The 12,122-nt window shown below is 43.8% G+C and overlaps 1 protein-coding gene across 1 annotated transcript in view; it reads right to left on the bottom strand.

Annotated features, from left to right (window-relative positions):
• TEX11 (testis expressed 11) overlaps positions 1 to 12,122 on the bottom strand; it is a 575,855-nt gene that overhangs the window by 469,883 nt on the left and 93,850 nt on the right. Inside the window, exon 6 of the mRNA XM_033944972.1 lies at positions 7,429 to 7,509. Coding sequence (XP_033800863.1) covers positions 7,429 to 7,509 — 81 coding nt within the window. The remainder of the gene's footprint in view (positions 1 to 7,428; positions 7,510 to 12,122) is intronic.

Raw genomic sequence — 12,122 nt, 5'->3', positions numbered from 1 at the left:
AACGTGAAAGCATTAGTTCTAAATTTTATGTGGTAATAAATAGAAAGAAAAATAAGATGATGTTATTAAGTTAGTCCAATAAAAAAGGTAACTGTCCTCAGGTCATCTAAGGAAATAGGGGGCATGCATTGTCATATTTATGTCAGGCTTTAGATTTAGTTGATCTTTGAAGATTGCTGCATCCTGGCACACAAGATTATACTCACCTGTCTCGTAAACATGACTATTTTTCACATGTTGGGGACTATTTTTCACATGTTGGGGACATCACAATATCTGGCCATGCCTCTATTTGCATAAGTGTACAAGCTGATCGATTCTATCAGACTAAGGGATCCTGGAAGTTCCCTTCTTATTGAATAAAGGATGTTGAATTTTAGACTTTTTTGAGAGCCATGTGAGGGGATTATTGAGAGTTTGAAGAAAGAACAATCCTTTTTGTTGTTAGAAAGCCTAGGCATGCCCTTTTTGTCTGAAGGGAAGCCTATTCTCAGTGAATTGTGTTTGTGCCTATTTTTGCCTTTGGGGATTTATTTATTTATTTATTTAAAAATTTATATACCACCTAATATCTAAGTGGTTTGTAATATCAAACGTTCATTTAATAAAACCATAACAACACTGACAAAAAACAACAATCTCTATCTTCTCATTCAAACATACCGGCTGAGTATCCAATACAGAATAGGGGATGTCCCATCTGAACTACATGTAGGCATCAATAAACAATAGTATTAAGTGTCCAGGGAGATTATTCCACAAATGCACACCAACAATCAAAACATTTTGCACCTATTTTTCTTTGCCTAACTGCAATACCTGTTTGAGTTGAGGAATTAAAGACACAAGATCAGATGAACTGCAGGACTCTTTAATTTGGGAGTATACACTGAGGGTGAACTTCTTAACTGGGTTTTGCAGTTGTGCACTGACAATGTCTCTGTAGGGCATTCCCCCTATTATGAAGCGCTGGACTGTTTGCCACATGACAAGGTCCTTAACAAAGTTGGGGTTACTTTCCCCTAGGGAATCTTGGGCATATAAGTAAGCCTCTGCAACCTCCCTCATCCTCAGCGACTTCAACATTCATACTGATGACCCCTCTGACTTCTATACTTCCAGGTTTCTCACTCTAAAATCCTCATACAAACTCCAGCTGTGCTCCACTATACCTACACAACAGAAAGGCCACTGCCTTGACCTTGTCTTTTCCTTTAACTGTTCTACCACCAAATTCTACACCTCGACTCTTCCCCTCTCTGACTACACACATTGACTTCATATACTTCAAATTCATGCAGACATCCTTCCATTCTATCCTCTCACTTGCCAAACAAGAACACAATCATTTAACTCTTAGTGCCAACCCTTGCTGTCTTTTTGACACACTCAACGCTCTACTCAAAGTACCCCCACCTCCTATCTCCTCTTCACTTTCCCCCAAGATGATGGCAGAGTTCTTTTATGACAAGATTCACAGGATGCACGGTCTTGAATTCTCAAACAAGTCACCTCCTGCACCACCCCTTCCAGCTGTCCATTCTGCCAACCGTTCTTCAACTCCTGTCCCTTTTCCTCCTTTTCTGATGTCACTAAAGAGGAAACTGCTAACCTTCTCTCCTCCTCTAAATCCATCACCTGTTCCTCTGATCCGATTCCCACCAGCCTACTCGGAGCTATCTCTCCCACTGTTATCCCTCACATCTCAGCCTATCACTCTCCACTGCAACAGTTCCTGATGTCTTCAAACATGCCGTCGTTACACCTCTCCTCAAAAAACCCTCACTAGACCCCACATCCCCCTCCAACTATCGCCCCATCTCCCTCCTCCCCTTCCTATCCAAGCTACTCAAACGTGTTGTTCACCGCCTCAGCCTGGACTTCCTTTGTTCTCAGATATTCTTGATCCGCTTCAATAGTGCTTTCACTATCTCCATTCTATGGAAACTGCCCTTGCTAAAGTCTCTAACAACCTGTCCTTGGCCAGATCCAATAGCCTCAACTCTATCCTCATCCTTCTTGACCATGTAAAGTTTAAGTTTGGTTGCATTTGCTTTAAGGTGTTAGCAGGCCTCATACCCAACTATCTCCTGGATTAGTTCACATTTGCTAGTTCAAAACATCTCAATCACATGTTCAATTCACTTTTCCATCTGTTAAAGGTTGTAAATTTAGTGCAGTATTTTGTAGAGTTTTCCTACAAAAAAGGGCCTGGTTTTTCGTATGATTCAAGGTAACTCTAGTTAGATACAAGCATATGTGTTAGTTAAGGCCACGCCCAATAAAAGCATACGAAAAACTGGTGAATAAAAATCTGAATATGGACATAGTCAAAGCCAGAAAAACACACTACAGATTAATATTAAGGGACAGTATAATAATATTCTTTTTATGTACTTTGCTATTAGGCTAGATCATGGAGGAATCATGGACTCCATTTTCTGTATCTTGTATCTGGGACTCCATTTTGTGTTCAGTTTTTTCCCTGTCTTTGTTTAGTTTTCCCGCTTCTCAGCATCGTGGTGTTAATTGATACCAGATGTGCCTTAGGCTGGCTAGGAAGAAGTATCCCAAACTAAGATATAACAGGCATTAAATATGAATGAAATATGAGTTATGAATCAAATTATGAATGTATGGAATGCTTGGGCCCAAGCAAGTATGAATGGGTGGATATGAAATAATTGGTATTAAAAATAAAATGGAAGACACAACATCCAGAAATGGTTAACTTAAAGTCAGAGACTGCTGTTCCAGTCTCTAACACAGGAAGGCTTCTGTGTGCAGATCAATGAAATCTGAAGCTGTCAGCTCAGGGGGAGGCAGCCCCTCCTTTTCTCTAAGGCTGACAAATTTTTAGCACTGTTTGTAAGCAGCTTGCCTGACACATAGACAAACTGTCTGAAATAAGTTTTAAGAATGTTAAAGGAATATTGGAAATGTTATAAAATGTTAATGTATATTCAGAAATGAATGTAAAAAACAAATGTAATTTCTGAAATTTTTATTTTCTTTGTCCAACTTTTAAACACCTCCTTTGTTAATTTTGATTGGCTGTCAAACTGATGATGTCAGACTGAGCCAAAGGTATATAATGAGAGCGTTTCGAAATATTGAGCTGAGCTCATTATCAGAAGGCCAGCATTTTGGCAACTATAACGACCTCCCGCTAATTCAACGGCTAACGCAATTATGCTTTATTCTTTTGGTGTCATGATTGAAAAAATAAAAACAATAATTATATTTTGGTAACAAAACCTTTGCATTTAGCGTCATTTAGCATGTCTTTTTTATTATTTTTCACACCTTGAGTGAAAGCTAGCAGCTTAATTGACAGCTGCAGCTTTGTGAGTGTGCGGGCGTCCAATTCCCTGCTCAATTGGTGCCGAAACCCGGGACTGCGAACTCTACGCTCATTGGTGCTTCATAGAAAACTTTGGTGGACAGAGCTTTCAATGGGCTTACTAAACCAAAAGCGAGGAGTCTTGTTATAATAGAATAACACTGACTGTTTATGCGCATGAGGAAAAATAAAAATGGCGGCAATCGGAGAACAAAACCGAAAAAAGAAAAAAACTGTAAGTATAATAGCCGTGAATATGTAAATTAATGTATAAATATGTGAGTAGAGAGGTATTGTTGTAAATTCTGTATGTTAATGAAAAAAATTAGGAAGAAAAAGTAAAAAAGCCCAGTGGAAAGGCAAACATGGCTTGTAGCTTTTTAAGCTGTTGTCCACATTGTTTTTCCTCTGTGAAAATGAGAAAAAAAACTCATGCTGAACGGCATCTTTTAAATCTGGTTTTTTCCTTATTGAACTGAGCAGTCATTGTAGCTGTGGTATTTTTCTCTGCTGAGTTGTATGATGGAAGTTACGGAGTGAGTCTGAAGAGAAAACAAATTGTTCTTAACTGTTGTGTTCCCAGTTGTGTCTCTCTCTCTACTGGCCTGATTTTCCTTTCTTTGAGGGGCAGAGCGCAGATTTGTTTCTTTCTGTGAAGGAGAGAGCTGCCCATTTTAATCTGAATTTGTTTGGAACAAAGTTTTCCCTCGCTCTGTACAGTCTTCTTTGTTTGAAAGAGCGGGCTTGCTAGTGAGGAATTTCACCCCCTCCTTTTTCTCCCTCGATGCCTTCCACAGAGCCTGTCACGTGAGCTGGAAGGCGGGCTTTTTGAAGGCTTCTTCTTTGTTCTCTATGAGGCAGAGGGGAAGAAGAGGGGAGGGGGAAATTCCACAGCATGGAGACTTTTTCAACAAAGGTATCGATCTTGAAGTTCTGTTTAAGTATTAGCTAGCGAGTTGTGGAATTTAAAATGTAATAGCTTGCAATTAAATTAAGAATGTGAGCATATAAGGATCCAGAGGGGGCTTAGTATTCAACGTGGCCTCTCTCTGATTAAACTTTACTAGCATACACAGGGAAATGCATGCTGGCATAGGAGTTACGGGACTAGCCTGTTTGCATATGAAAATTTTAAATTTCTAATTTAGCTTAGTAAGGAACGAATTTGTTTCTGATGTAGGGAAAACAAAGAGTTTACGTAGTTTAAATGCCGCTAATTACACTGAATTCAGTAGCTGAAGCCCGACTGGAGAGCTATTAAGTGATCCCTGCTGAGTTGGAACAATGGCAGTGGTCCATTTCTGTTTAAAGAAGTATACGTTTGATTACGTTAGAGAATATCTTTCTCTTGTTCCTTTATTTTTAAAAGGGTTATAAGAGTGTTGAAAGAAAAGAAATGTAGGGTCCGAAGGAATTAGAATGTGATATTTAAACGAGGTGGATTTTTGCCTTAAGTGAATATGGACAAAAGAAAGTTTGAATAGCTAGATAGTTTAATATCTGGCTGTTTCAAAGCAGGAAGTTAGTATTTAGAAAGAACGTACGGAATTTTAGAGAGTGCCCTCTCGTTCTCCCTACCTTGGAGAGGGTGAATAACCTGTCCTTATCTACTAAGTCTATTCCCTTCAGTATCTTGAATGTTTCGATCATGTCCCCTCTCAATCTCCTCTGTTTGAGGGAGAAGAGGCCCAGTTTCTCTAATCTTTCGCTGTATGGCAGCTCCTACAACCCCTTAACCATCTTAGTCGCTCTTCTCTGGACCCTTTCAAATAGTACCGTGTCCTTCTTCATGTACGGCAACCAGTGCTAGACGCAGTACTTCAGGTGAGGGCGCATCATGGCCCGGTACAGCGGCATGATAACCTTCTCCGATCTGTTCGTGATCCCCTTCTTTATCATTCCTAGCATTTTGTTCGCCCTTTTTGCTGCCACCGCACATTGCGTGGACGGCTTCATCAACTTGTCGATCATAACTCCCAAGTCTCTTTCCTGGGAGGTCTCTCCAAGTACCACCCTGGACATCCTGCATTCGTGCATGAGATTTTTGTTACCTACATGCATCACTTTACACTTATCCACATTGAACCTCATCTGCCATGTTGATGCCCATTCCTCGAGCCTGATTATGTCACGTTGCAGATCTTCGCAATCCTCCTGTTTCTTCACTACTCTGAATAACTTTGTATCATCCACAAATTTAATCACCTCACTCGTCGTACCAATGTCTAGATCATTTATAAAGATGTTGAAGAGCATGGGTCCAAGCACCGAGCCCTTTGGCACCCCACTGGTGACGCTCTTCCAGTCCGAGTATTGTCCATTTACCCCCACTCTCTGTTTCCTAAGATCCAGCAAGTTTTTAATCCACATGAGTATTTCACCCTCGATTCCATGGCTTTCCAAAGTAGTCGTTCATGTGGAACCTTGTCAAATGCCTTCTGAAAATCCAGATATACAATGTCGACTGGGTCGCCCTTGTCTATTTGCTCCCTCAAAGAAGTGCAGCAAGTTCGTCAAACACGATCTGCCTTTGCTAAAACCGTACTGACTGGTCCTCATCAGCTCGTGTCCATCAAGGTGATCAATGATGTGGTCCTTTATCAGCGACTCTACCATCTTTCCCGGTACCGAGGTCAGACTCACCGGTCTGTAGTTTCCCGGTTCTCCCCTCGAACCTTTCTTGAAGATCAGCGTAACATTTGCCACTTTCCAATCTTCCGGAATCTTTCCCGATTTGATAGACAGATTGGCTATTAGTTGAAGCAGTTCAGCTATGGTCCCTTTCAGTTCTTTGATGACCCTCGGATGGATGCCATCCGGTCCCGGCAGTTGCAAACTTTCTAAAAGTTCTTCAAGCAAGTCTGCTTGTGAAGCTATCCACATCGGGGCTCCGTGGATGACTTCACTCATATGTGAAAATATGCTGCCTGTTTGTCCTGGGATAACAGGTGTTATCCAGGGACAACAGGCAGATATTCTCACATGTGGGTGACGTCATCTACGGAGCCCCGATACAAACAACTTTAAAAGTGCATCGCCACATTTAAAAACTTACAAAAGTTCACAAACTGCCCGCACCGCGCATGCGCGAGAGCCTTCCTTCCCGATTTAGGCTTGTGGTACCTCAGTACTGTAAGCAAGCTAAGAAGCCAGGAGAGGTGGGTGGGTTGTGAGAATATCTGCCTGCTGTCCCTGGATAACACTTGTTACGGTAAGTAAATGTGCTTCACTGCAATCATTTGGGGATTTCAACAGGCAGCTCTGGAAGATGGTGCTCTGGAAGATGGTTATCACGGGTTCTGCAAGTGACATCCCAGTGTCGTGAAGGGAGTGATTTTTCCACACCAGTCCCAATTTTCTTTGCTCTTCTGATGCTTTTTGGCCTACTGCAGTCATTTGGGAGCTTCAAAGGGCAGCTCCTGGTGGCTGAGTGATTGCCCCGATATCCTGCTTGGTTCCCGGTGCCCTGGAAAACGATCGTCATAGGTATCAAGTGACAAAACCATCAGGAGTGAAGCAATTTTCCCATGCCAGCCCGAACTCTGCTCGTCTGTTGCTGTTTGGGCCGCTGAAATCGTTTGGAAGCTTCAAAGGGCAGCTCCTGGTGGATGTGGGCTGCCCAGACATCCTACGTGCTTCCCAGTGCCCTAGAAGATGGTTGGCACAGAATGTGATGTCAGCATCTGGGGGCAGAGCAATTCTTCCACTTCAGTCCCCACTCTCTCAGTTCCTCTGATTCTTTTTGAGCTGCTACAGTGTTTGGGGGAGGGAGGTGGGGAGGGATATGGGATTAGGGGGGGAGTTTTGAATTGCTTTTGTTAGAGAAAAATTAGCTGTGTACCATTTGATCAAGACATTGTTTAGAGATTGAATTGATTGTCATTAGATACGATTTTGGATGTTAGCATTTTGTCTTCAACCGGACTGTGTCTTGTTTGGATGTTATGGAATAAAAAATCATTCAAATATAAAAAAGGTATTATCTTATTTTCCTTTTATTGTTTTGTTTTATTTCTGTTTCTTATCTTTAAAGTGAAATAATATGGCGGCCTTGCTACTTTATCCAAATTTTATATTCAACTTACATTCATGGCAATATCCAGGAAGTCAACAGCAAGTGAAGGCTTTCCTACATCAATCCAGTCCTTTCCTGTCTTCATAGTCATCTGGAACAAGAACAAATATTTGAATGTATTTTACTGAATTCCTTTTACCCAGAACCAGTGGCGTACCAAGGGGGGGGCGGGAGGGGCGGTCCGCCCCGGGTGCCAGCCCTGAAGGGGTGTTCCCGGCCTTGCCGTTCAGTCCCCCCACACCCCCGAAGGACCGCTCGCCCCACTGACCTTCTTGCACCACCTTTGAAGCAGCAAGCAGCAGGATCGCGAGGTCAGCTATCCCTGAGCTGCTTGGGCGCTGCTTCCTGCGCCGCGGTCCCGCCCTCCTCTGACGTCAGAGGAGGGGCGGGAACGCGGTGCAGGAAGCAGTGCCTAAGCAGCGCAGGGATAGCTGACGTCGCGATCCTGCTGCGGCTGCTTCATAGGTGGTGCAGGAAGGTCAGTGGGGCGAGCGGTCCTTCGGGGGGGGGGGGGACTGAACGGCAAGGCCGGGAGCATAGGTAGTGCTGCTTCATAGGTGGTACGGGGAGGCCAGGGGGGCAAGCGGTCCTTCAGGGTGGGGCGGGTGGGCAGGCAGGCAGGCATTCAAGGGGGAGGGGGGTGACAGGCAGGCAGGCCTTCAAGGGGGGGGGACAGGCCTTCGGAGGGGGGGTGCAGACCTTCAAGGGGAAGGGACAGGCCTTCAAGGGGGGGCAGGCAGGCCTTCAAGGGGGGACAGGTCTACAAGGGGGGACAGGTCTACAAGGGGGTGAGCAGGCCTACAAGGGGGTGGGACAGGCCTTCAGGGGGGGTGCAGGCCTTCAAGGGGGGGACAGGCCTTCAAGGGGGGGACAGGCAGGCAGGCCTACAAGGGGGGGGGACAGGCCTATAAGGAGGTGGGACAGGCCTTCAAGGGGGGGACAGGCCTTCAGGGGGGTGCAGGCCTTTGGGGGGGGTGCAGACCTTCAAGGGGGGACAGGCCTTCAAGGGGGGGACAGGCAGGTAGGTCTTCAAGGTGGGAGGACAGGCCTACAAGGGGGAGGGACAGGCCTTCAAGGGGGGGACAGGCCTACAAGGGGGTGGGACAGGCCTTCAAGGGGGGTGCTTCAAGGGAGGACAGGCAGACCTTTAAGGGGGGACAGGCCTTTGGGGGGGACCCTGGTTTAGAAGAACACGGAGGGAAGGGGGTGTTCAAAGAGAGGTGCATATGCCAAACTTTGGGGGGGGGGATGAAGAAATAATGGGTCTGAAAATAGAGGAGAGGGAGAGAAATGATGGACCATGAGATTTAGGGAGGGAAGGAACTGAAAGGGAGAGAAATTGGACACAAGGGATGGTGTGGAGGAGGGATAGAGATACTGGATAGGAGGGTAATTGGGAAAAGAAAGGAAGAGATGGTGGACTCTGGGGTGGTGGGGAAGGAGAGAGAGATGCCGGATGAAAGGGTAGTTAAGAAAAGGTGGATCTGTGGAGGGAGATGAAAAAAAGGAAAGATACCAGACTTCCTGGGGAGGGAAGGGAAATGGAAAGGGAGGACAGAGTTGGCAGATGGATGGTTAGCACGCAGAAAGAAGAAAGATGGAGACCCTGACAAGCAAGTTATCAGAAGAAAACCAGAGCCTTGGACCAACAAGATTTGAAATATAACCAGACAACAAAAGGTAGAAAAATTAATTTTATTTTCTGTTTTGTGATTATAATATGTCAGATTTGAAATGTGTATCCTGACAGAGCTGGTGTTGGACTGCAAACGTGAGCTAGGATTTAACAGAGAGAGGAAAAGTCCTTTTTGTTTCTTTATTTTATTTACACCACAGCGCCAGTGTGGTTAGGAGAAGCCAAAGGGGGTGAAAAAGCTATAAAACCCACCAGGAGTTTTGAAAAAAATCACCCAACTGGGCAGGAAAATCGAATTGAAAAACCAATTCAATAGGCTGAATCGAATCGAAATTTTTTTTCCTGAATCTGGCAGCATTAGTTTGCGCTACTGTTTTAGACTTTAGGACCTGGGATTGGGGAGAGATGGCATCCTCAGTACTTTATAATGCAAGTGAAACGAGGATTTGGTCAGACTTTTGAAGGGTCTGCAGAAAAAAAATATTGTATAGGCCGGGGACATGAAACAGCAGGAAATGGGAACTTTTCTTCCTTCTATTTTTGTGAATGGAAAGGCTGAGGATGTCAGAGAGTTCAGTTAAAATATGTGCTTTATAAGAAAATATAATAATGTGTTTTATAAAGTTTATAGCATAGCTGGCCTACCCAGTGAGGTGTTTCTAGTGGTGGTGGTGGCAGCGTGTCAATGTGTTGAGAGGAAGAGGTGGTCTGGGAAATTCTGCTGAGCAAACTCCGGGCCCATTTCCACCCCCCAGTTAGTCCACTTCACTCAATTGATTCACACACTGAGTGGGTCTTTGGGTGTTGTGTTGGGATCTATTCCAGTGGTTTATCAGTATCTCCTTCTGGTCCAAGGAAGGAAACTTTGTTATCCTTAGCATTGACCTACAGAATATGTTTGTAACAGCGCTGCTTGTGTGGCATTAGGCTATGTAGTGATCGAAAGAAAAAAACAGACCTTTGCACATTTTTGCACTATATGGTGGGTGTATGAGGAGATTCACATTTCCTGCACAGCTAAGTCCATGTGAAGTTACCTTGTGCTGTATTTGACATCTAGCAAGGTCTCTGTTTGAAAGGAAAGATCTAAACTTAAAAATGAAGTGGCCAGAAGTTATTGTAAAAGCAGATAGTGTAGCTGGTTTTAAGAAAGATTTGGACAAATTCCTGGAGGAAAAGTCCATAATCTGTTATTAAGACATGGGGGAAGTGTCTGCTTGCCCTGGATCGGTAGCATGGAATGTTGCTACTCTTTGGGTTTTGACCAGGTATTAGTGTCCTGGATTGGCTACCATGAGAATGGGCTACTGGGCATGATGGACCATTGGTCTGACCCAGTTAGGCTATTCTTATGTTATGTTCTCATCTGTAGGGGCCTTTGTTTTCACTTCTTATTTTAATGTATTTTTTTTCTGGGGACTTATCAGTGTTTTTTATAATGGGAACAAAAATGGAAGAGAATTAATGTGTGTGGGATGAGGGGGTAACTAATTTCTTCAGCTAAATAATTCAATCCACTTCAAACAGACATAGGAGAACTCACGCACCATTCACACACCCTCCAACCAAAAACGTCAAAAGGAAAAAAACTGTTCGACAACCTCCTAGCCATTCGAGCTGCAACACTCGACCCCCAACCCTACAACCAATTGACATCGACCACATACTGCAAAACCTTCAAAAAGATATAAAAACCCTTCTATTCAAAAAACACATAAAACCGAACTAACACAATCAGAACTGTCCCAAGCATCACCTGCAACTACTCCATATGTACTTCTGATGTCATGACAATTCAGACATAATTTATGTTATGTTATGTTTGGAATATAAGAAAATTTTCACTGCCTGTTTCTATTCTGACCATTTCATGGTCATTACAAAAAATATTTTTTTACATGGGGGGGGGTGTCAAAAAATGATGGGCCCCGGGTGCCACATACCCTAGGTACGCCACTGCCCAGAACCATAAAATATGATGGGGCACAAAACAATCTACTTTCTCTAATTCCTTTCCTGGTTCAGTTCTTACAGAGTTTTCTGCAGTTAGACACCCAGCTCATCAAATTTCAATATGTAAGGGATAGCAACACCAAATAATCACAGGATTCTATCATCTGGCAGGCTTTCCATCAGTGTTGAATGCTATTGATTGCACCCATATAACCCCAAAACCACCTCCAAGGAATGAAGCCACCAATAGAAACCACAAGTCCTACAATTCATTGAACATTCAAGTAATCTGAAATGCCTCTAATGTTATCACAGATGTGTGTGAAAGTTACCCAGGATCCTGCCATGATCAATGTTCCCTCTAAGGATTGATGAGGTGTGTGCAAAAAAAAATATGCATGAGCAACAAGTTACATACTCCACAAATTTATGAGCAGGCGCGGAGGACGAGTGCCTGTGAGATTGTGGGAGGGTTAAATACTCAAAACTTAGAAGAATAACAATTTACTTAAAGTTTTTGCTTCGCCAGCTTTCTGGTATCTTTACATACAGTGGCTTACCTAGCATATGTAACAACCGGGACCCATCATTTTTGGCACCCCCCTCCCCCCCATCTGTACGAAAAACATGATTTTTAGTAACAAGCCACATGTCACACATGAGTACCTAGGAAAAGGAAGCATCTTACATATTGCAGTGAACAGTACATCAATACACCCATTGTAAAACTAAACAAGCCAGACCAGCACAGATAAATCCTACACCGTCAATCCTAACAGAAAGCCATGTCTTTCGAACACGCAGAACACAGAAAACACCTTCGCCTAGAATGGAATATGTCATCACAAACTAACCCCTCCCCCTTTTACAAAACTGTAGTGTGGATTTTAGCCACGGTGGTAACAGCTCTGACGCTCATAGAATTCTGAGCATCAGAGCTGCTACCACCACGGCTGGCGCTAAAAAACGCTCCACAGTTTTGTAAAAGGGGGGATAAAGCAATGTTACTTACCGTAACAGTTGTTATCCAGGGACAGCAGGCAGCTATTCTCACTAGTGGGTGACGTCATCCAACGGAGCCCCGATGCGGACATCTCACAAGCACACTTGCTTGT

The sequence above is a fragment of the Geotrypetes seraphini genome, chromosome 5, assembly GCF_902459505.1.
Source record: "Geotrypetes seraphini chromosome 5, aGeoSer1.1, whole genome shotgun sequence".
In the NCBI taxonomy this organism is placed as follows: Eukaryota; Metazoa; Chordata; class Amphibia; order Gymnophiona; family Dermophiidae; genus Geotrypetes; species Geotrypetes seraphini.
This window is presented reverse-complemented; position numbering and strand designations above follow the sequence as displayed.